The sequence below is a fragment of the Petaurus breviceps genome, unplaced genomic scaffold, assembly GCF_028583685.1.
Source record: "Petaurus breviceps papuanus isolate PSGF00001 unplaced genomic scaffold, PetGlider_PUasm1.0 551, whole genome shotgun sequence".
Classification (NCBI taxonomy): domain Eukaryota; kingdom Metazoa; phylum Chordata; class Mammalia; order Diprotodontia; family Petauridae; genus Petaurus; species Petaurus breviceps.
The window spans coordinates 301584-327821 of record NW_027186372.1 but is presented as its reverse complement, the minus strand read 5'-3'; the positions used below and the strand labels follow the sequence as shown (position 1 = coordinate 327821).

The 26238-nt window shown below is 39.3% G+C and overlaps 1 protein-coding gene across 2 annotated transcripts in view; it reads left to right on the top strand.

Annotated features, from left to right (window-relative positions):
* The window catches only part of HRH2 (histamine receptor H2), a 53797-nt gene that overhangs the window by 15543 nt on the left and 12016 nt on the right, over positions 1–26238 (top strand). For both annotated transcript variants that reach the window (XR_011171172.1, XM_069102301.1), the window contains exon 2: positions 15758–17558. Coding sequence is in view for 1 of the 2 variants with exons in the window: in XM_069102301.1 (XP_068958402.1) it covers positions 16480–17558 (1079 nt within the window). In the remaining variant the exon portion in view is untranslated. The remainder of the gene's footprint in view (positions 1–15757; positions 17559–26238) is intronic.

Below are 26238 nucleotides of genomic sequence, written 5' to 3'. Positions count from 1 at the left end.
GGTTGCCCATCTGGTAAGTGTCAGCAACAGGATTGGACCCAGGGCTTCTAATTCCTTATCCAGTATACTGACCATTTCCCTAACCTGCTTATTCCTTATACCTCACCTCTTGACCCAAATGATTCTCTCTCTTCACTGAGACAGGGATATGTTTTCTCTCCTGATTAAATGCCGAAAACCCCTATCAACAACATGTAGGAGAATCCAGAATGAACCTAAGCCACCCACTGTTTAAGCAAATGTCATCAACTGCTTTAAAAGAGTTTACATGGGCTCTTTCCACTTAAACATAGTATCTAACTGCCCAAGAAAGATGTGATTTTTCATTTATTAATTTTAAAAGATAAGAACTGTAGCAAGGGCTTAGGCCAAAATGACATGTGTAGTAGACAGAGGTAATGAACCTGGAGTCAGGAGGCCTTGAATCTTCTGACTCCACATTCTGCCATGAACAAGCTACTCTGGCCTCTCTAGTGTCTATATTATGAGGGGATTGAACCAAAGGACTTATCTCTAGCATTCCGTAATTATGATTCTGAGGCATTCTCAACCAGGTGAGAGGGTAATGAAAGCAAGTGAACTGAGTAGAATAGGTTGTGGTCATCTGGCAGGTGGAGACTTCAGCTCATTCTAGTGGGTGAAAGAAATGTCACTCTTGCTCCCCAGGCTTACCACTTCCTCTTTGTCATAAACCATAAATTCTCAGAAACTACTCTTTAATACCACTTAAAATGTTCCAGGTAAGTCCATTCTATTTATAGCAGAGACCCCATAAATATTCTTAAGAAATGGTGAATACACACCCACCTCTAATCAGATAATCACAGGGGCTGGTGACTTGGGGACTGTTTAAATGGTACAGTTTTTATTCTGAAGGGGAAAACAATTCTATTCATTTTCTAAGCACCTCGGCACCTATGTACTGGAGCAATGCTTAGTTTAATTGTACAACTCAGTCAGAAGCTCAGAGATCACATCAGTTGTAAGGAACATTAGGACATAAATTATAAAATGTCAGAGTTGAGAAGGTCATTTAGAACACAAAATGTCAAAATTCAGAAGGATTTTAGGGCATAGAAAGTCAGAACTAGAAATGATTTGAAGATGAAAGATAGAAGGTGAGAGATGGATGTAACCTTAAAATCGTAGAACACAGGCTTTTAGAAAACAAAATAGAGAATGTCAGAGTTGGAAAGGACCTTGGGCAAGAAGGGAACAAACATTTATTAATCCCCTACTATGTGCCAAGCACTCTACAAATATTATCTCATTTGGTCCTTACTGTAACAAACCTGAGAGTAGTTACTCCTATTATCACTATTTTACACTCAATGAAACTAAGTTTGCCCAGGGTCACATAGTTAATAAATTACATTTGAACTCGTGTCTTCCTGACTTCAGGTCCAGCACTCTATCTACTTACTGTAGCACTCTCTAAAGGAGATACATTCTTATATTTTCTAAGCATCTCAGCACCTATATGCACACTGGGGCAATGCTTTGAAAGAAATATTTTGCCTCAGCAGAGACTACCACCAAACCCAGCAGCCATCACAAGACCAGCAAAACAGGTCCCAACTGAAATTATATACCCAGCTATCACTCATGGTAGGCAATACTCTCAGCAGAGATGATGCCCTCAGAAGAAAACAGGACGAGTTAGGGCAGTATATTAATATAACCAGAAGACTTTGGTAGTCCTGCAACATCAGAGACATGCTATTTTCCTCCACATGTGCCTTGGCCAATACATTCCTTTCATGTGTGCCCATGCACAACCTCTGTGAGAGCCTCCTTTCTCCATTGATGGTGTGAACATTTGTGGAAGAGTGTGCATTAGCTGGGAGGAGGGGGTGGTGTTCTATTGCAAATTTTCTTACTGTGCTATTTCTTTAAAGCCTTTACATTGAGAGAGGTGTTATCTGGGCAACTAAAGAAAATCTCAACACATGAATGAGGGTTCATGAGTTACAGTTTTTTAGTGAATGCAAACTGACAGAGAACTTCGAAATGAAAATAGCTATTCTGGGACACCCATGTATAAGAGGAGCATGCCCCAGATAGGGAATGCTGGGGTTCAGTGAGTGAAAGTGACTTGCCCAAGGTCCTACAATGGTTTCAGAACTGGGACTGCACCTGATTCTCCATGGCTTCCGCTCTACTGTCTGATTGTACTTCAATTGGCTCCAAAGTAGACACAAGCATATAGTCATTAAAGCTTTGAAAAGAGAAATCCCAATGGTTTCAATCTGCATGGAAAAAATCGATTTTCTTGTCACAGCTTTAAAATGTATCTGCTGTCCCTGCGGTGGTTAGTATGCACTGAGTGCTCACCATGGGTTGGGCACTAGCTAAAAAACAACTCACCACTCTAAAAGGTTGCTTGCAAATTGGCCAAATAACGCTTGTCAATTAATCAACCTGAATGCCGCATCAGCCCCTATTGTGTTGCATTAGAGCCTTTAGAATTCAGATATGAGACTCACCCTACCCAAGCTTAACCTAAGTTCACTCAGCCTGGATAGAAACACAATCATCATGATGTTCTTGATTCTTGCCAATGGCGAATGACAGCTTTGGTATAGTGGAAATATAATTAGGCAAATTAGCCAAAAGACCTGGGTTTGAATCTGCTGTGTGCTACAACTTAATCTCTCTGAACCTGCTTCTTCATTGTAATAAGGGGGATGGATTATAATATCTGCACTACCCACTGATAAACATTAAATATCATATTTTTGGCCAAAGTCTGAATTAATCAAACTATTTTCTTTACTTAAAAAAGCCTTTTCCTGTGTCAGCAACTTCAGAGACCATTTGGGGCTGGAAGCGAGAATTCCCTTATCTTGGGACATACTCCTTATGGGAGGAAAACAGACATCCTGAGACCATAAATTGCAAATGGACCCCCTCCGTTTACTGTCTTGTCGATTTGTATTTACAACCAAGAAACTTCCTTTCTTACATATGGATGTAACAAATGGAGATCATAAATTTGTTTGACACAGTCACCCTGAATTGGGATGGTTCTAAAATGTATTTAAGTCTTCTGATTCCTCTGTTCATTTAGAAATTAACTTCTAGGGGGCAGCTAGGTGAGCACGGTGAATACAGCACCGGCCCTGGAGTCAGGAGTACCTGAGTTCAAATCTGACCTCAGACACTTAACACAAAAACTAGCCGTGTGGCCTTGGGCAAGTCACTTAACCCCAATTGCCCTCCAAAAAGCAAAAAAAAAAAAAAGAGAGAGAGAGAGAGAGAGAGAGAGAGAGAGAGAAATTAACTTCTAACTCCTTGTACAAGTTCTTTAGTCTTAAGGAAATATATGCTATTACTGTATATAAATATATCACATACATGTGGTCTCCTTTAACCAAACTTTTCAGTTTGACAGCACTTTATGAGATTGGGGTGATAATCAAACCAAGGAATGGTGCAAACTGCTTTGGAAATGTTAAATCCCTTTGGAAATGGCCACTAATGAACGTGGTACTAGATCAGACCATTCTTATTTTTTTTGTATGTGTCATGGACCTCTCTGGAAGTTTGATAATACCTAAGGACCTCTTCTCAGAATAAGGTGTTGAATGCCTAAAATAAAAAAAAAAAAATAGGAAACAAAGGAAACTAATTATACTAAAATTCAGAGGAGCAAACTATTTCTTAAAAAAGAACTTCACAGCCCAGGTTAACAACTCTTGGAGATGTTCCCTGAGGTCCCTTCAAGCTCTAAATTACTTTTTTGTTGTGATCCTATTTGTTACTATCTATCCCTCACAATCAATCGGTAAATATTTATTGAGCATCTGGTATGTGCCAGGCAATACTACCATCTTAGTTTGGGACATATATAATTGTATCCAAAAAGAATTGATGTAAGGAAAAACTTCCAAACAATCAGAGCTATCCCAAAATGGCATGGATCACCTGGGAGGTAGTGAATTTCTTCTCAGCAGAGGTCTTTAAGGAAAGACTAGATGTTCATTTATTGGGTATGTTACAATGGGAATTCCTTTTCAATTATGGGTTAGATGTCTAGCTCTGAAATTCTGTGATTCTCTCATTAATATGTTCACATCCAGGTTCTAAGGAACACTCCAGATATGTACATGGAAAAAAGCCTATTAATTCAGAAATCTGGGAATCCATACTATAGGCTCAAAAGCCATGACTGGTCCTGATTAAGGAAAGGGAGACCTATGACTTAGCTAAAATGACTTTTCTTACAATGGAGGAGATGCTAAACCAGACACCCACCTCTGTTTCCCTTCTGAGTCCATCAATCTATAAAATATCAGTGACAAATGGGAACAATTTCACTTCTTCCTGGTGGTGACACCAGTATGGAAAATGTTTTTCACTTCCACACTATGAATGCTTATGAGAGACTTAGGGCCTGTTCAAGTCATTAAATTGGGGAAGAGGGAGTTAGTAACACATTAAAATATTCTGTTCTGTGAACATAGAGACAATGAGACATGTCAGAGACAAGGTCAAAGAGTATGCACAGCTTAGTGACTTTAGGGGCATAATTTCAAATTGCTTTCCAAAATGGTTAGACTAAGTCCCACCAACAGCACATTAATGTGTCTGTTTTCCCAAACCCCTCCGACATTTGTCGTTTTCCTTTTCTTTGCTAATATGATGGATATGAGTCTCAGAGTTGCTTTAATTTGCAGTTCTCTTATTATTAGTGATGTAGAAAATTTTCACAATTGCTAATGAGAAAACTGTTCATAGCCTTTGACCATTTATTAATTACAAAATAGTCCTTGTTCTTATAAATTTGAGTACATTCCTTATAAATTTTGGAAATGAGGTCTTTATCAGAGAAAGTTTCTGTAAAGCTTTTTTTTTTTTCTTAGTAAATTGTTCCCTTTCCCATTTTAACTGCATTGATTTGCTTTGTGCAAAAAACTTTTTTCAAGTTTATATAACAAAAATCATCCAATTTGTCTTCTCTGATCCTTTATTTGGTCATGAACTCTTCCCCTATCCAAAAGGGAATTTCTTGCTTGCTCCTATAGATACAACTTTTTTTCTCTCATTTGTCTAGTTGGAGCTTCTCTTGGTACATTAATGTGCGATGTTGTTCCATACTTAATTTTTGTGAGATTGCTTCCCTGTTTTCCCAGTAGTTTTTATTAAAAACTAAGTCCATACCCCAGTAGCTGGGGTCGATGAGTTTACAGAATGCCAATTGGCTAGTAGGTTTTATTTTTTATTTTATTTTCTTATGTATTTTATTTATTTTTGTTTTTGTGTACTTAATCTGTACCACTAATTGACATCTTTTAAACCAATTTTTTATTGATTTTGATAATTATTGCTTTTTTATAGTTTGAAATGTGGCACTTCTAGACCCACTTCCTTTGTACTTTTTTTCATTATTTCCTCCAAATTTTTGAGGTTTTGTTCCTCAAGATTAACTTCATTATTATTTTTCCCAGCTCTACAAAGTATTCCTTTGATAGTCTGATTGGTATGGCACTGAATAAATGAATTAATTTAGATAGTCCTATAATTTGGATCATATTGCTTAGGTCTGCCTATAAGCAATTAATATTTCTTAAATCATTTATTTCTCCATTTCTGTAAACAGAGCATTGTAAGTTTATTTTTGTGGTTCCTATATATATAATGGCAGGTAGACTCCCAAATCTTTTATACATTCTTCAGGTATCTTAAGCATAATTTCTCTATCTCTCCCTCCTGGGTTTTATTAATAATATAGAGAGATGCTAATGATTTATTGTTTTTCTTATATCTTAAAACTTTATTGAAGCTATTATTTCAATTTTTAAATTTATTACTTTATTCTCTAAGTAAATAGTCATATCATCTTCAAAAAACAATGCTTTCCTGTTTGTCTATGGTGTTACCCTTAATTTCTTTTTCTTGTCTTAATGCTTTGTCTACTACTTCTAGTACTATAACAAATACTAGTAATAATGGTCATCTTTGGTTTACTCCTGATATTATAGGAAAGGTATTTAATATTTCCCCATTACATATAATGCTGCTCCTTGACTTTATATAGATACTATAGTCTATTCCAGGTCTGGAGTTTGGAAAATTCATCTTCCTGAATTCAAATCTGGCCTCACACATTTCTTAGTTGTGTGAAAGTCACTTAACCTTGTTTGCCTCAGCTTCCTCACCTGAAAAATGAGCTAGAGAAGGAAATGGAAAACAATTCCAGTATCTTTGCCAAGAAAATCCCAAAGGGGGCAGGGGGTGGGGGTGGTGTCACAGAGAGTAGGACATGACTGAAAAAAACTGAAGCATTTATTCCTATAATGTCTAGTGTTTTGAATAGAAATTGGTGCTGGATTTTGTCAAAAAGCATTTTCTGAGTTCATATTTATTATCATGGTTTTTATTGTTCTTTTTATTAATATGGTCTGTTGTGCTGATAGTTTTACTAATATTGTGCCAACCCTGCATTCCTGGTGTAAATCCAATTTTTTCACAGTGTATAAACATTTTAATATATTGCTATAGTCTCTTTACTAATACTTTATTTAAAATGTTTGTGTAGTATTTCACTATGGATATTGGTCTATGGTTTTCTTTCTCTGTTTTGTTTCTTCCTGGTTTAGGTTTAAAGACCATACTTGTATCATAGAAGGCATTAAAAAGGATCCCTTCTTTTCCTAATTTTTGCAAACAGTTTATATAATACTGAAATTAATTTTTCTCTAAATTTTTAATAGAATTTGCTTGTAAATACATCTGGTCCTGGGCTTTTATTTTTTCATTGGGAACTCATTTATTGCTTGTTCATTTTTTTTTCTAATATTGGGTTACTGAAGATCTCTGTTTTTTGTTCTGTAAATCTGGGAGCCTTAGAGTTTTGTAAATATTCATTCATCTTTTCTAAATTTTCAATTTTATTGTCATATACTTAGACAAAATATTTTCTTATGGTTTTCTTTGTTTCTTCCACATTTTCCTTTGTTCATTTCTCATACTTGCAGTTTTGTTTTCCTCTTTTTAAAATCAAATTAGCTAAGCATTCATTTAATTTGTACTCTTTTTTTTTCTAAAGCAAAAAAAAAAACAAAAAAAACAGTTCTTGGCTTATTTATTAATTCAATTGTTTTTTTTTCTTTCAACTGTATTAATTTATTCTTTTATTTTGAGAAATTCCATTTTGTTGTCTTATTGAGGCTTTAAAATTTTTTGTTGGTTGTCTAGGGATTTTTTTAGTTCCATCTACAATTCATATATCTCTTTGTTCTTTTTTTGTATTTTTATGAAACTGTTTAGGGATATAAACTTTCTCCTAAGGATTGCTTTACCTGTATCTCACAAATTTTGGTATGTTTTCTTGTAGTTTTCTTAGATAATTTCCATGATTTATTTTTTGACACACCAATTCTTTAACATTAAGTTATTTTGTCTCCAATCCTTTCAAGGATTTCTTCCAAAAACTTACTGAATATAATTTTTATTACATTGGTCAATAAAGGATGTGTTTAATTTTTCTGGTTTTTTTTTTTTTGCATTTGTGTGTGAGGTGTTATGCCCTAATTCATGGTCATTTTTTTTATAACGATTACATGGACACCTAGGAAATATGTATACTACTTTCTATTCCCATTTTGTAATTGCCAGAGTTCTGTCATATTTGAATTTTCTAAAATTCAATAGGTATTTATTCTTTCTTTCTTATTTATATGTTTTTGTTAGATTTCTGTAGGTCTGAAAGGAGCAAATTGAGGTCCAAATCGTTATAGCATCTACTCCCTATAATTCATTTAACTTTTCCGTTAAATATTTAGATCCAATAAAGTGTTTTCCTCTTTTACTCTTTAATCAAATATATTTTTGCTGTTCTTTATCTGAGATCATGATTACTATCTTTGCTTTTTGACCTGAGGCATATAGATTTTGCTCTAGCGATTGATTTTAACTCCATGAATTTTATGTTTCAAATGTGTTTCTTATAAACATATTTTGGCTTCTGCTTTTTAACCTATTCTGCCATTTTCTTCCATTTTATGCGAACATCTCCATTCACTAATTACTTGTGTATTCCTCACCAGCACTCCCTCTTGCTCTTCTGTATTTTCTGCTAACTTTGTCCCCTGCCTCTTCCTTATAAATAAGAGGGTAATGAAAGAGAAGTGCTGTTATCACTGGGGATCTACAGTTACCACCCTGCCCTTTTCCTATCATTCAGATGCCAATCATAGCTTCTTGGCCTTGTTCTTCTCTTCTAACCCTCCCTTTAAGATCTGCTCTCGGAGTTTGGAGTTTGTTTTGCTTATGATATATCCCTCTTCTGCCCTTCCTCTTATTCCCACCTCTTTCTCTCTCCCAGTTGCCATGTTGAGTTGATGTTCATTTCCTTTTCCCCCTTTCTTCTATCTTTTTGAAATTATAAAAACACAACTCCCAGGCATTTTGTCTTATTTAACTCCCTCTGTGACCACTAATGACATCAGGACTTTTAAGAAATACTTATTTCTTTATTCCCTTTCAGTTACTCAAATATATTTATCTATTATGATATGCTTAGATAATGTTTTTTCTAAGTTTCAGCTCATCTCTGGGTTTAAATAATGCTTGAAAATCTTTTATTTCATTTTCCTCCTCTAAGATTATACTCAGTGGTGAATTCTAGGTAAATTATTCTTGTTTGTAAAACTATATTGTTTGTCTTTTGCAATATCACATCCCAAGCCCTCCTTAAATCTTATGTGAAGTTGTCAGTGGCTCCTCAATATTTGAACTCTGTACTGCTGCTTGCAGAATTTTTTTTTCTTTTGCCTGGAAACTATTGATATGTGCTATGATATTCCTAGGAGTTTTCATTTGGGAGTTTCTTTACCAACGTGCATGGTGGATTTTTTCTATTTTCACTTTGCTCTCAAATAGAACTTGGCAGTTTCCCTTGATTTCTTGAAATATGAAAGAAAAAAAAATGTTGGAAATAACTATTCTTGAAATAGTTAACATTTATGTAGCACTACTTGTAAATTTCTTTACATACGTATCACCTTTTATACTCACATCGGTTCTGTGATATAGATGATGTTAGTATTCCCATTTTACAGATGAGGAACTAAGGCTAACAGAGGTCAGTTGGCTTGCTCTGAATCACATAGATAACAAGTATCTAAGAAAGGATGTGAACTCAGTCTTCTTGATTCCAAGTCCAACACTTTATCCATCATGCCACACAGGGGCTTTGTTTTCCTTTGGTCATGACTTTAAGAAAGTTCATTCTTATGGATTTTTTTCCCCTTTGAATTGTTTTCCAGATCAATTGTTTTTGATATGAGGCATCTCTTTTTTTCCAGTTTTTGACTTGTTTTAAATATTTCTCATTATTTCATGGAGTTATTATCTTCTATTTGGTCCAATCCAATTTTCAGGGAATCTGTTCCTTGGGTAACTTTTTGTACCTCTTGTATTAAGCTATTAATTTCCCTTCTAAGTTTTTCCTCTAGTGCTCTTACTTCCTTTCCAATTCTTTCATCTAGAAATCTAATCTCATTTATGATATGATTTTTTTAACTCTTCTTCATTCTTCCAGGAATTGTAGCTGAACTATGGGCCAAACTGCATTTTTCTTCATGCCTTTGCTTGTAGACATGATGGAGTTATTCTCTTTTTCTGGGTTTGTGTCTTAGGAATCCCTGGATCTAAAGCATCCCCTTATCATAGATATCTCTGTTTTTATTCATTTTTTCCAGTCTTAATACCTGAATCAGGACTTTCATTAGGTCCAGGGTCTATACACTTCAGAAGGGAATGTCAGAACCTTGCTTGTTTCTGATCGGTTTCTCTGATGTCATGCTACTGCATTCTCTGGGTATTGAGTATTTGATTCTTCAAAGATCTCGGAGGCAGCTCATGCCAGGGAGCTCCAAATGTTCATTCAGCCATTTTTAGTCTAATATAGGACAAAATCTAATCACTGCTCCTGGTCTGAGCTTAGGAGACTCTCAACCCTGGTGTGAGTCTGGGTAGCGGAATACAGGTCTGTCCCTAGTTGGAATTTTAATAATAATAATGGCCAGCATTTATAAGCTTAGAGTGTTTTATATATGTTATCTCATTTGAGCCTTACAAAAACCATCTGATGTAGTTGCTATAATTAGTAGTAGTTTTTTAACAGATGAGAAAATTGAGGATGAGATAAATCAAGTGACTTAAGCAGGGTCACACACTTAATAAGCTTCTGAGTAAGGATGTGCATTCAGATCTTCCTCACTCCAGCCCTAACCCTCTATCCACTGCACCAGCTACACCAATAGATAGCTGCTTCCCCTTGGAAGTCCCTGCCTTTCAAAGAGATAGGACTATAAACGTGTTGTTGGACTTAGCTATCTCACCTAACTACTCAGCTGCAAGACTCAGCCCATGTCCATGGAGTGAATGCAAACTTCTCTCCAAGGTCAAAGCAAGAGAGCTGCAGGCTCACTCCTGTTTCTCTTCTCTGTACCATATACAAACCCACCATTCTAAGCCATAACCCCACCCCTTGCCCTGCTATGTAGCAGGAAGGTCTCGAACTCCATCCACATTGGATTTTTGACCCAACCAGAGTCAGAAAAACACTTCATTCCTTCTCTGTGCCAGCCTTGTGACTCCATCCCCATGTCCATACTTTATCTCCCTATGCTGGTCTAAACTGGAAAAATGACCCACTAGAGTTCTTCCTTGGATGTCTTGATCATACCATTCAGGCTGGTGTTCTTCCTTGAACTTTGTGGGAATCATTATGGGAAAGAGCCAGGCTATACTGCCTCCTCCTACTCTGACATCTTTGCTCATCAAATATATGTATGTGTATGCGTGTATGTGTAGGTGTATGCATGTGTAGGTGTATGTATATGTGTACATGTATATGTATGGCAGCTAGGTGTCACAGTAGTATAGCACAGAGCCTGGAGTAAAGGAAGACCCAAGTTCAAGTCTAGCCTCAGACACCTGCTAGCTGTGTGACGCTGGACAAGTCACTTAAGTCCATTTGCCTCAGTTTCTTCACTTGTAAAATGAGTTGGAAAAGGAAATGGCAAACCACTGCAGTATCCTTGCCAAGAAAACCCCAGATGGGGTCACAAAGATTCAGAAATGACTGAAATGCCTGAACAACCAAAATATATATATATACATATATGCATACTTGCAAGCATACATATATATGTGGGGGGTTGGATGGGTGTCTTTTGTTATATGTGTATGTGTCTATGCTTATTTGTGTATATGCATATATACATGTATGTACTTTTTCTTTAAAACTGTATGTAAGAAAAGTTTACAATTTCTTATACAGTCCTCTATCCTATTCTTTATATCTTGAAATATCAGTGTTTGATAATTGTTAAACTCACAGTAAAAAAAAAATTAAGAAATAAAAAGAAAAGATAAAAGAAAAAAATAAACTCCCTTTTACCTATATAATTTTATGCTCTATGTTCCAAGGTCCCTTTGTGTTCTAATATTCTATATTCTGAGGCATCTTCCAGCCCTACCATTCAGGACCTGAGCCGATGAGCTATTTAAGGTCCTCAGAATTAAAATTCTATGCAAATCAACCACAGGCAAGGGCTGATGGGAAGGAGGGGAAGTGCTTTGAGCAGAAATAGAGACTCTCCAAAATTCATTCTTGCGCACCAACATATCCAAAGTTAATTAGCCCTGGCAGGATAGGCCCAAGAGATTTTTTTTTTTTAACGAAGAGAGATATTTTTAACGAAGACTTTTCCACAGGAAATACAAGAAGGATCAAGCATTTTACACCTAATTAATGGGACTGGCTGGAGTGCTGGGACATGTTCCAGATTCGTGCTCCCCAAATCTATTAAGCAGTTATGATTAAATGAAGCTGGTTGTATTCACAGAGCGGCAAGGCTTCAGGCAAGGACTCAGTAGAATTTTAATTTTAATTTACAGATGTTCCATTGGAAAGGAATATGGAAATAATGATGTTCTGGAAGGAGCTGTGATGACTCCTTGATTTCTTACCATTCTTTGTTTTCCCTCCCCTCCCAATATTATCAACTATAGCTGTTTTGATAAAAATCCACTGCAGCCCTCTCTGAAAAACTGCGGTATATGCATGTAAAATAACAGGTATTGGTGATCGTAGTGCTCTGAATGTGAGGCCTGGAAAGGCAACCCTTTCATTTTACAAATGAGAACAAGGTGCTGGGAGTGAAAACAGCTTGCCTTTGGTTTGCACAGCTGGCAAATGGAAGATTAGGATTTAAAGCCTAGGTTTAAAACTCAGATTTTCTTCCTTTCCCATGTCCAGTGCTCTTTGTCCCATGACATGCTTGGCTCTGCAGCTTAGTCCCCTTCTCTTCTCTCTAAACTCCCACCTTCTCATACTCATCTCTTCCCATGGCTTCAGTTCCAGCTTCCCCGCAGATGTCTCCCAAGTCTCTGTCTACCGTTCTGTAGAGAAATCCTATACAGACCTCTCAGTCCATGTGTCTGATGACCCACCCACAGGACACATTCACTGTAGGAAACCATTGGTGCCTCAAACTCAACAAGTTTAAAGGAATTCATCGCCTAGAGCACGGAGATATTAAATGACTTGTCAAGGTCACCAAGAGGCAGGATTTTACCACAGGTCCTCCTAGTTTGGGGGCCATTTATCTACCCACTTGCCCACACTGGCTCTGAATGTTGAAAACCAAGTCTATGATCTTTCTCCCTAAGTTAAGTTCTTCAGAAGAGAACTGTTTCTGTCATTGCTGTCACTGTCTTCTTAGTCACCCACACTAAAAACCTCAGTCATGTTATAAAACTCTTCTTTTTCCTCTTGCCAATCAATCAATCAATCAATCAATCAATGTTTATTAAGAACCTACTATGGGTAAGGCAGCTTGTTGGTGTAATGGATACAGCATAGTCCCTGGAGTCAGGAGGATCTAATTTCAAATCTCCACTTGAGTACTTACTAGCTGTGCGACCTGGGCAAGTCACTTAACTTCAATTGCCTTCCACCTCCCCAAAAAAAGAACCTACTATGTGTCAGGAACTCTTCTAGGGGCTTGTATTTACCTATTATCATTGCATTTAACTGCTTATTATTATTATTTTGTAATTATTCTGCATATGCATATAAATTTATATATGCATATACATGTATATTATCTCCTCCCATTAAAGTATAAGCTCTCTGAGTACAGGGACTATTTCTTTGTCTTTGAATCCCCAGCACCTAGAATACTGCCTGGTATATAGAAAGTGCTTAATAAATGCTGATTGGTTAATTGATTGATGGAGATGCAAAAACAGAAGTAAAATAGTACCTACTTTCTGGTAGCTTACATTCTACTGGGGGAGACAAAGTCTACCAATACAAAGGCATACAAAATATGCTGAATCAATACAAAAATTTAAGGCATTTCAATAAATCGAGTCAAGTCCAGAAGCATTTATTAAGTGCCTACAATGACCCAGGTTCTATACTAGGTATTGGGAATACAAAGTACTAGGTACAAAATGCAAGATAGTTAAGGAGGGTACTGACCATTCTGGGCATCAGAAAAGGCCAGAGCATAGAACATGCTGACTAAGCTGTGTCTTGAAGGCAGTGAAAGAATCTGTGAAGCAGACGTGAAGAGGGAGAGCGTTTTGAGCATGGGGGAGGATCAGTGCCATTCTCCCAAGATGGGACATTGAGCAGCGTGTGTGGGAAACAAAGGAAAGTCTAAGACAGATGGAAACTTGAGTGCAGGAAGGGTAATGAGGCATAATGAAGCCCAAGAAGGGAGTTGGGCCCAGGTCGTGAAGGCTTTAAAAGCCAAACAGAGGAAGTTTTCTTCTACCCCAGAGGTAACAACTAGCCATTGACGGAAGTTTACTAAGTAGAGAAGCAACATGGTCAGATCCGTGCCTAGAGAAAATCATTTTGGCAGCTGTGATAGAGGAGAGATGATAGGAGGGAGACAGAGCAGGGAGACCAATTAGGAAGCCATTCCAAAAGTGAAAAAGCTTTATATAGCCTTCTTCAGAATTAGACCCATGATCAGCCTCTGTATACTGTCAATTCTACACCAGTAATATCTCTAACATCAGGCCCTGCCTTTCCATTCCCACTGCTATGACCTTGATTCAGGCTTTCATTGCCTATACCAGAGGTGGGGAACCTGACCTCTTTGACTTAATCCAAATTTTATAGAACAAGTCGTTCGGTAAAATCCTTCTGTTCTGTAAAATTTGGATCCAGTCAAAAGGCTACTCTATTTCCAAAATCCACTATGTGCCTAGAATTCCTCCCACGTTATTTTCACCAGTTGAAATTCTGCTTATTTGTCCCAGTTCACATGCTACTTCCTTACTGAGCCTTTCCTGGTCTCCCAATATGAAAAGGATTACTCATACCTTTTAATTTTCACAAGATGTTTCTCAAAGTTCTCTTATGCACATTCACCCTATATTTTGCATTCTATTTATTCTGAACATGTTTCATATGGGCAGTTAGGCAGTGCAGTAGATAGAGAGCCAGGCTTAAAGTAAGGAAGATTCATCTTCTTGAGTTCAAATGTGGTATCAGAAACATATAGCTATGTGACCTGAGCAAATCATTTAACCCTATTTGCCTCTGTTCTTCATCTGTAAAATGAACTGGAGAAGGAAATGGCAAACCACTCCAGTATTTCTGCCAAGAAAATCCCAAATGGGTCACAAAGAGTCAGACATGACTGAAATGACTGAACTGATGTCTCATACCTTTTACTAGACTTTGAGCTCCCTGAGAATATCAACAATTCATAGCTACAGCACATTTAAAAGGTTTACATGTATAATCTCATTTGATCCTTACAACCCTAAGAGGTAAGTCCTAATAGTATCCCTGTTTTATAGATGGGGAAACATAGAGAGGTTGATTTTCCAGGATCACACAGCTACTAAATGACTGAAACAACATTTGAATTCAAAATCTAATTCTCTATCCACATCACAGAGAAATTTCATTTTAGTCAGCTCTTCCTCCCCCATAGTACTCAGGTGAGAGCTTTATACACATTAGGGTTGTATACATATTTTCAATCTGACTCTTTGGGATCACATAAGTGGCTTGCCCAGGGTCACACAACTAGTAAGTGCCTGAGACCAGATTTGAACTCACAAATATGAGTCTTCCTGACTCCAGTTCTGGAGCTCTGTGCACTGTGGCACCACTTAGCTGCACAAGTAGGTCATCAATAAACATAAGATTTAAATGGAAGACATAGATATTTCTCCAATAGATTCACACAATTAAAAGTTGTCTGAAGACGTCATAGGATTCAAAGCTAAATGAGACCTTAGACATTATTCAGTCCATACCTTTAATTTTCCAATGCCTGAATCTTCTTTTATCTGGGCTAAACACTTCTACTTCCCTCCACCAATCCTTGTATGGCATCCAGTCCTATCACCATCCTGATCCCCTCTTCTTAATAATGTCCTTCCTAAGATGGGACACCGAGAGCTGGACCCAACATACCAGCTCTAGCCTACATAAGAGGACTTTGTAGAGGGCATGTTCAGTTTGAGCTTGTGATACAAGGGAAAGAGAGCTGCACTTAAAAGAACAGCACTGAGTTCCAATCCTGACTCTGACATTTAAAACCTGGGTGACCTTAGGCAAACTACTTCAGCTCTATGGGCCTACTCCCTACATCTTTAACATAAAGGGGCTGGGCTAGATGACCTCTGGGGTCCCTTTGGGATTCTGAATCTACCATCCTCTATCTTATTTCAATGATGCTAAATGTTTGATCTTTTTTCTTTTCAGATCAAGACCTCTCCACCACAGCTCTAACTCCACCTGTTGCTGTCTCTGTATTCTCTCTTCCTTGCTCCATGTCTGAGCAGATTATGGCCTCCCTCTGAAGAAGGAAGTTACTATGACATGAGTCACTCCCCACCCCCTATCTTCTTCTGGAATGAAGTTAAAGCCAACTGTTGATAGGCTTCTCATAATTGTCATGGCCTTCGTAAGACAAGGAGAATGAGGACCGTTGGAAAGCAAGAAGTCAAACACCACAGTGTCATCCCTGCTCAGGCCTCAGATCTTCTCAGGACTATCTCACACCTGAAGCTTGAATCATTGTGCAAGTCTTATCACTTTAGGGCATAAGAGCTGGAAGGGACCTTGAACCTTATCTCATCCAAACTCATTTTATTGATGAAGAAACTGTGACCTAGAAATAGGTAATGACTTACCCAAGAGCATAGAGGCAGTAGCTTGCATTTGTACTCAAGTCCTCCATTTCTGAATCCAATGTTTTCTCCACTCTACTCCATTGCCTCTCATTTATTCATCCAGGAAGTCCACATTAGCACTGTCTGGTTAGGATCCATAGCTCCATGTCTTAATTTAATTAAGAAAGGAGACTTAATGAATCATTAAAGCCTCAGTAGGCATGGATATTTAAATAGAAAAACAGGTGGCAGAAGTCATCTATTAAGAAGCCTGATCTTGGAGGGTGTGGCCTTTAGAATTGGAGACCCAAAATGGATGCTCACAGCCAAGGCCCAAGTTGGCACCAGGTTTTGACTGGCCTAGTCCTCATTCTCCTAATCCTCATCACAGTCCTGGGTAACGTGGTAGTGTGCCTGGCTGTGGGATTGAACCGCAGGCTCCGGAGCCTCACCAACTGCTTCATCGTGTCCTTGGCCATCACTGACCTCCTCTTAGGCCTCCTCGTGCTGCCATTCTCAGCTGCCTGTGAGCTGGGCCGGACATGCGACTTTGCAAAGCCCCTTTGTAAGATATATACCAGCCTAGATGTGATGCTCTGCACTGCATCCATTCTCAACCTCTTCATGATCAGCCTGGACCGGTACTATGCCATCACAGCCCCTCTGCGCTACACCATGGTGGTAACACCCAAACGCGTGACCATTGTACTTTTCTTAATCTGGATGATCTCCATCACGTTCTCCTTCCTGCCCATTCACTTAGAGTGGAACACTCAGAACATCACCAACTTAAACTTAACCAACAAGTGCAAACTGCAGGTCAATAAGGCCTATGGTCTGGTGGATGGGCTGATCACATTCTACATCCCACTGCTGGTGATGTGTGCCACCTACTACCGCATTTTCAAAATTGCCCGTGAACAGGCCAAGAGAATTAACCACAGCTACTACAACAAGGCTGTCACCATCCGTGAGCACAAAGCCACCGTTACGCTGGCAGTTGTCATGGGGGCCTTCATTATCTGCTGGTTCCCCTACTTCACAGTATTTGTTTACCGCGGAATATGGGGTGACATCAATGAGACCCTTGAAACGATCGTCCTGTGGCTTGGATATGTCAACTCTGCTCTGAACCCCATCTTGTATGCTGCTCTGAATAGGGACTTCCGCACAGCTTACCAGTGCCTCTTCTGCTGCAGGGGCAATGCTATCACGTCCAGGGGGTCCTCCCTATCTCCTAACACCTGCCGCCAATCCCAGAACCAATCCCACCAAGTTACCCTAGGACTTCAGGAAGAAACATCTCTGAGACTCCCAGTGCAGAATGGGAGTGAAGCCCCATTCCCCCAGGAACCAGATAATTATGGAACTTCAAATTTGGATGGCCAGAGGTATGGACAAGGAAGAGGGAGGGAACACTAGCCTGGTAGCAACGGTTTCCTAAATTGTCTTAACAGGTAGCTTTGTAGCTCTGTCTCCCCACATTTCCCTGACCCCACTAGAGAAGGTTACTCAAGACAAAATGATGCCTATGAGCCTCGGGATGGTTCTGTGGGCCAGCCTGACTTTTAATCCTGTCCTGTTCCCAATCAGAAACAAAGTTCTTGCCCTTAAGATCCAGTCCAGGCCCCAAAGTCCCAGCTCTCTGGTGTTTGGGTACCTCTTGACTGATAGGAAGCACGGTAAGGAACAGGCATTCCCAGGGTTTTCTAGGTGGCACAGAGGATAGAGCATGGGCCCTGGAGTCAGAAGGACCTGAGTTCAAAACCAGGCTCAGACACTTACTAGTTGTGTGAAATGGACAAGTTGCTTAATCCTGATTGCCAAAAAAAAAAAAAAGGAATAGGAGCACCCTTGGTCACTTTTCAGGACTCTCAAATGAGACATTCATTCTCTAGAAAAGTCTAGAGCTAGGAATAGAATTCTCATTTGTTCAATTTATTATTTCTCTGTTTTAAAAAAAAATGGCGGTAATAGATGGAAGGCACCTTAGAAAATAGAACATAATGTTAAAGCTGGAAGAGATCTTAGAACATAACACATAGGATGTTACAACTGAAAAGAACCTTAGAACATAGAATGTCAGTGCAGGAAGGAAACAGTGGTAAAGGAACATAAAATATTGCAGCTGGAAAGGACTTTAGAACAAAGATGGAAGAAGTTCTGAAGATTATCTAGAACAACACCCTCATTTTGTAGGCCAGAAAACAAAGACCCAGAACAGGGCAGTTACTTGCCCAAGGCCCTCCATCTAGTTATTGGTAGAACTGAATTGAAAACCCAGGTCTCTAGGTTCTCTCTCATGCTCTTTCTACTGTGCCAATCCCATAGCTGCCAGATAGAGAACAGGTTATTAAAAGAAATTTGAAGGAAGCTCCTTGGGCCAGTGGACAGAGAACTAGAGTGGGAGTCTGGAAGACCTAAGTTCACATCAAACCTCAAACACTTGCTAGCTGTGTGACTCTGGGCAAGCCATGACCTCTGTTTGTCTCAACTGCTTCAACTGAGAACAGGGGAAAATATTAACATCTACTTCACAGGGTTACTGTGAGGATCTACTGAGTTAATTATAAAGCTCAATGCCCGGCACATAGTAGGTACCACATAAATGCCAGCTGTTATTGTTATTTGGCTACTCTTAGACCATCCTCAAATGCCTGAGGCAAGTATTTAGGAATAAATCCATCCATCATCCAGCCACACATACCCTGACACCCCTCTCAGTGAGGGTGTTCCCTGGCTGACCCAAAGCAGCCAGACAAACTATGTGGCTTTCACAGAATTTCAGATTTTGAGTCAGAAAGGTCTTCAGAGGTCATCTCTAACAATCCTCTCATTTCACAGATGAGAAACTGAGACCCAAGGAAGAGATTTAGTAACTTAACCAAGGTCAAACAAGAAGCAATTAGCAGAGCTATGCTGTGTACCCTGTTCCTCTCTCTCCAGATCAAGTGTTCTAAATGGTTGATGCTAAAGAAAATTTCACCCTTGGCCATATTAGTTTATTATGCTATTATTAATAGCAGATTAACAATAGATATGCTAGATAGATAATAATTTATTATTAGTAGTATCATCTCCTTGGCTTGACTTACAAGTCAAAGACTTCCCTTTGCATACTTGAAGGTTATCTGGTTTCTTGAATCATCTTGTCTCAGCTGAAGAGACAAAAAGACATTTATTTAAATCAGGTGGTTTCGATGCTCAGCTCAGCAAATAAGGGGAAAGAAACAGCTGCTATGATGGGAAACCATTTCTCTGGTTGGGAATTCCTGCTAGAGTTATTGCTTCAAGATTTCTATGATGTGTTTCTAGCAGGCACAGCAAAAGCAAGCTCAGAGTTGCAAAAGTTTCAGGAACAACTTGGTGCCTTAGTTGCAATTTTCAAATGAAGTTTAAAAATGAGAAGATGTCAATATTGTCAAAAGGGCCTTGCTCCTTCTTCCAGTCCAAATCACAGCTTCTCTACAGTCTGGTCAGAAGTTTCATGTCACAAAATCACAGTTTTACAGTTGGAAGGAAGCTAGAGATATCTAATGCAATCCTTTTTGTTTGATGGAAAATGATCTCCTGGGAAGTTGTGACTTGCCCAAGGTCACATCAGCTGTAAATAGCAGAAGGATAGAAACCCTTGTTTTTTGGCAGCTGATTCAAAGTCTGTAACCTTGTTCCCAGGTTGCTAAATATGTTGCAATTTTGGAGAGCTAATTGAGGGGATGGTGGGGTGAGTGTAGTGCTGAATTCAGTGTCAGAGAACTTGGGACAAAATTCCAAACTTACACTACTTGTGTGATTTTGGCCAAATTACTTAACCTCCCCAGGTCTCATTTTCCCCATCTATAAAATGAGGGGGTTGAACTAAATGACGTCTAAGGTCCCTTCCAACTTTGCACCCAAGCCAAGAAATTCCTGTTATTATGAGAAATAGCCATGTCCATTTGCCCTCACAACAAATCTATAAGATGGATAGTTCAGGTACTAGAAGTCCCATTTCACAGACGAGGAATTTGAAGCTCAGAAAGGACATAACATAGTATTATAAAAAAATTAGAAGTGTTATAACAAATTGTAAATTATATTATTATTAATATTTCAAATCAATGGTATCAAACTCAGAAACAGCAGCCACTAAACCACAGGTAAGGGTACTTATGAGCTGCATATTGGCTTAGAAAATCACACAGTTAAGCCTATTTTTCCTCTGGCACATTTTCCTTATTTGATGGATCTGAATCTCTACAGGTTTCTTTGCTTCAGTTGGCTAAGTTTTAGAGATCCAATGAGAATGGAATAAGGGAAAGCTCAAGAAACAACATGACCAAATTTTTTTAATGTAAAGAAAAAAGATCTATGTTTTATTGTATTTTAATTTATTCTGTTAAATATTTCTAGATTACATTTTAATCTGGTTCAGGTCACATTTGAAAGTGTTGTGGGCCACGTTTGACAACTCTGTTCTAAATAACACTCTATTATTATACAGTCCATACTTTATGACATAGAACAGAAAATGTAAGGAAGACGTTAGAGGTTATTATTACATAATAATACACATCATATTCTAATATTCTTGTCAACACAGATTTTCTCTCCAACAATGCAGAAAACAATTTCTAACGTCCTTCCCATCTCGGACATGCTATGCACAATGATTCTCAGGTCTCCTACAGCTCCCACACCCTGTATCCAAAGGTCCCTTCTCTATCTCTGGTGTTCTACATTCCACAATTCAAAGTTCCCTTACTGCTCTAACATTCTGTGTTGTAAGGTCCGTTGTAGTTCTGATAGTCTACATCTTAATTTCTGTGTTTTATACTCTAATGTTCTGTAATTAGTATCTGCTCTATATTAGAGTGCTTTTTCTTATTTCCAGAAAGCTGAGAGGTTCTGGAAGCTGCCCAATCACTTATTAGGGTCTTTCCCAAGTAGGTATTCCAACCTCCAGCCAAGGGACATATGAGGCCGTAAAAGAGTCGTGAGCATAGGCACGCATTACTTATGCACAAACAGCTGCTACCCAAGAGATCCCGCCAACTACCAACCCGTCTGTGCTGACAGCCCCGCCACCTGCAGTGCCAAGTGAAGAGGAGCTAGGGACCAGATCAGAAATTAACGCCTTCACAGAATAAAGACAAGCTGGTGCTAAGGGACCTTTGACTCTCAGAGTATTATCACTGGGAGGAACCTTAGAGGTGATCTAGTGTAATTAGCCCCCTCCTTGTACAGGGGAAAAATCAAAGCCTAGAGAGAAGAGGTGAGATGGAAAGTTAGTGGAAGAAACCAGGACAGAGCTTGGCTCCTAACTCCCAAGCCAGGGCTTCCTCCACTCCCCCCAGCAACTTCTATGAGAATAAGTGCCTCACATGACAACTGGCCAGCAAGGCCAATCAGCCTAGCTATGTCTTGGGGCCACGATTAAATCTGACATACACAGATCCACATGGTACCAAGTTATGCCATATGTGTGTTACGGACTGGGAGGAAAGAAACAGATGGAAAGATTTTGAGTCAGAAGACTTAGGTTCAAATGCCAATCCTGCCCCTTACTGACTGTGACCTTTGGCAAGTCAGCTCATCTCTGTGTCCTGATCTCAACAATAAGAGGGCAGGACTAGATGATTTCTGAAGGAACCTGGAAGGAAAATAGTACTTCAGGGTATTTTGAATTTGGCCCTGTGGGAAGGCCCTCAAATCATAGAATCACAGGTTTAGAAACATAAGGGACCTTCAGAGTCATCTCATTTAGCAGTGTCAAACTCAAATAGAAACAGGCGCCACTAAACCATATTTAAGTGTCCCTGCATATTGAATTAGAAAACCACATGATAGCATTGTCTATGTTCTGTTATATTTTCATTTTGCTGGATATTCCTAATTACATTTTAATCTGGTTTAGGCAGTACTCAGGAGTGCTGCAGGCCACAATAAAGAGGTGTCTGATACCTCTGATCTAATCTAACCCTCTCATTTTACAACTGTTCTGACAGCAGAGAAGGTCATGGTTACCAAGCCAGAAAATGGCAGATTTTATCCCAGTGCTCTGCTTCCAAATCCAGTACTATACCATGCTCTGAACCTAAGAAAGTCTAGCACTGAGCCCAACCCAAATGTAGGAAATTTAGAGAGGCCGACCAGGAGACCAGAAAGGACACTGACCTGGCACCTACTTGTATCCCCATCACATAAACTAGCTATTTGACTGTGAGCAACTCACTTTCTCTGGGCTTCTGTTTCCCCTTCTATAAAGGGCAATCATAATGGTCATGCTAATTACCTGCCTTGTAACGGGGTATTGGGAGGCAGAGTTTTATAAAGTTTAAAACACTATAGAAATGTGAGCTAAAGTTATTATTGATGATAATTACGATAATGGGCCGTTCATCTTGGTCTGGTCCTAGACTGGAGGCTGCTGCTGAGAAGGTGAGGCAGCAATCTGGAGAAAGGGAGGAAGACAAAGCAAGCTATCTGGAGTCTTTGGCTAAGCTTGATAAGCCTGGTTCCTGGCTTCCCACCTGACTGATAACATGTACTCATTCATTAGTGCACAGAACAATGAGTTCATTCTCTAGGCTTATCACCACCAGCCTGTGGGAGTGAGGAATGAGGATCCCCAGAAGAAATGACTTTCTGGGGATTGCCCAGGACCCAGAATGGGCCAACTCTTTGGGGTTCTGGTACCAATGAGAGGCAGTGGGGCCCAGACTAAAAAAACTAAAACGATAAATTCAAGGGTGTTCTGGACTAGAGGAGTCCTTAGGACTCTTGGGCTTCTGGGATTCTGTGATCAGAAGCCTTGCCAGTTTAGCTAATTATGGTAATCCTGACCCAGTTTTCCAACAGCCTGCTGTTGCATAGCCAGCCCTAGACTTGGAGTCAGAAGCCTCAGGTTCAGATCTTATCTCTGCCACTGACAAAGTCAGTCGCCCCTCTTAGAGCCCCAGTTTCTTAATCTGGAAATGGCAGAAAGGAAGCAAACAACCAAGGAGCATTTACATAAAGTTCTCAGTAATCATAAAACACCATAGAAAGGGGTGCTAGGGGGCAGCTAGGTGGTACAGTGAATAGAGCACTGGCCCTGGAATCAGGAGGAACTGAATTCAAATCTGGTCTCAGATATTTGACACACTTACTAGCTCTGTGAGCTTGAGCAAGTCACTTAGCTCCGATTGTTCTGCCATCCCCCCTCCAAAAAAATACATAAAAAAGAAAAGGGAGCTAGGTTGTCTCTTACTGGGTGTCTGTGTGTTCCCCACTATATTGTAGGTCTTAAAGAGGGAATAAGAAGGTTGTACAGTCCAGCAGGAAGAACACTGGCCTGGAAGTCTTCTGAGTTACTAAAACAGAACACTAAGAACAGACCAGGTCTTCACACCAACACTTGTTGACTGGGTCATCCCCATCTAACCACTTCGTCTCTTTGAGGCTCTTCCTTCATCTGTAAAATGATGATTATAATACTAGGTCTGTTTCATAGACCCAATTTGAGGAAAGTACTGCTTATAGTTTAAAACAGAAATTAGAAATATGAGCTGCCATTATCCTTATCATGATTACCATTATTATTGTTAAGAGACTGGAGAAGACTCAATCCCTGCCCAGAAGAGCTGACAACCTGTGCTGAAAAGATTCAGACTCATGTAACAGTGACATTGCCAAGATCTTGAGTGGTCCATTACTAGACAAACTATCTACTAATAATGCACAGAAAGGTTGTGATATGAGTCAGTGTAAAGACTTCCCTTGGGATGACATCACTTGAAGCATTTAAGTACATAGCAATCACACATTGGGTAGATAAGTCTAAGGGAAACTAGTTAAAAATAGCAAGAATGGCTTTTGAGCTATGTCTGTAGTCAGAAGGAGCACAAGAAGGGGACAGATAGATCCAGAATGCCTTAGTAGACAGGTCTCAATGACTTTCTATGGTTAAAAGACTCATTTCCTGGTGGCCAACTCTAGTGATGAACTTTGACACATATCGATGAACTGTTCCTCAGATAAGAGGCAGACATGCTTCTTGTCTCAATCTCGAACCAATCCAATGTGGAGTCAGAGGACCAGGGCCCAAATTTCAACTCTGTTGATTACAACTTTCCTAACCCAAGGCAGATTATTTAAGCTCTTTGGGCTTCCTCATACCTGGGCATTGGATTACATGATGACTAAGGTCTTTATAAATTTAAATCCCATGATCCCAGGGTGTTATAAAGCTCAAGTGAATAATGGATCAGAAGTACTTTGCAAACCTTAAAGCACTATATGAATGACTATTATTGTTGTTGTGATGATGATGATGGTGATGATATTAGCCTGTCATCACCAGGCCCCCAGTCTGGCGATGGCTTCATTCCCTGAATTTTCTTCTACACTCCTGCTGTGTTCAAGCAAGGTTTATAGATCAATAAATGGGAAATGTGTATGTTTTTTTAATGGCTCTTGGGGGGGAGGGGAGACATTATGAACATTTTTTTAAATTTCATTTTCATTAGTAACAGTTTCCTAAGTCGAGACAATCAACAAAACAATAAATCAAGACCTGGTTGTAGCTCTGCTGATTTCTTAGGTGGAAATATTCATAATGAAAATATAACTGTTACCTCAGAAAGCAGTTGGAGCTGGCTCCAGAACACTCTTGTCTATGATTCTCTAATGGGCTGCAGCCTCGAGCTGCTAGTCCCTCTTCTGTTACCACCAGTTCCAGCCAGGTCAGGCTGTTTCTTTCCATATAAAGCTATGGGAAGGAGACAACAGGTCACTGGTCTGGTAGATGCAGGAAAGGGAAACCTTGGATCAAGGATTCTTAACCTTGGGTGTCCCTGAACAGATTGCTTTAAAAAAAAACAAGAATCCCTGTCTAGAAGAAAGAAGACGTCAGGAAGAATCCCAGGAAGGCTAGGGTGGGGTTTTGCTCTAAATGTTGGTCCCCCTCATTGTCTGGGAATGCCGGCTTAGAGTTTTTTACTATTTCTTAGCTAAACACTGGCAGCTCCAGTGACCCAATATTTCCAATGGAAAATAGTTCCCAAGGAGGAGTTAGGGAAGAGAGGAAGGTGGTAGTGATTTGTTCATACACACACACACACACACACACACACACACACACACACACCATCCGTGAAAGAGAGATAGTTGAGAATCTGCTCTATCCTGGAGAAACAGATAGGCACTTAGATTACAGACAGAGAGCAGAAATTGGGTTATCAACCATCTACTTAGAGGACTTGCTTAGATAATCCTTGGGATTAAAAATATGGTAGCCTGTATTAGCTACTGTTTGATCAACTCAGTGGTTTCAGCCTTCTTCTGACTGTGCAGGACCAGCTGAAAGCAGTTGTTAATCATAGATTTTCATGGGAACCTATAGCCAGAAAGGACCTTAGGTCATAGAGCATAGAAGGGCAGAGCTGACAGATACAAATAGTTCATTGATCAGAAAACATGTTAACCAGTTAAAAAAAAAAAGTAAGTTCTTTCAAAGTAGGGATTGTTTCATTCTGTTCCATTTGTATTCCCAGCACTTCAATGCTTGTTGATTGGTTGAGTGACTAAGCCCCACCTGTGTGTCCTGTGGGTGCCAGAGATACAAAAAGTGACAGTCCTTGCCTCAAAGAGTTTACACTCAATAAGGGAGAAAACAAGTACAAAAATAAACATATACACACTAGACACCAGGTAAATAAGAATTACTGGAAGTCAAAGAGAGCACTCAAAGCTGAGAGAATAGTAAAGCCCATGAATGAAGAATGGCTGGCAGAACTGGAAGGGACCTAGTCCAATCCCCTCACTTGAAAGATGGAGAAACTGAGAACAAGAGAGGGCAAGGCACGTGCCCGTTGGCACACACCTCAAATCTCAGAGGTGAGATTTGAAAACATGACTACAAAGCTGGTAAACTTTCTACTGTTACTAGATTCACAGCCTCAGAACAGAGACAAAACATAGAAAGCTAGCGCCCCTAGCTTCCACTGATCAGGTCACACATTTAGAGCTGGAAGGGACCTGAGAGGTCATCTAGTCACAGGATCATAGATTTAAACCTAGAAAGAATATTAGAGGTCATCTAGTACACCA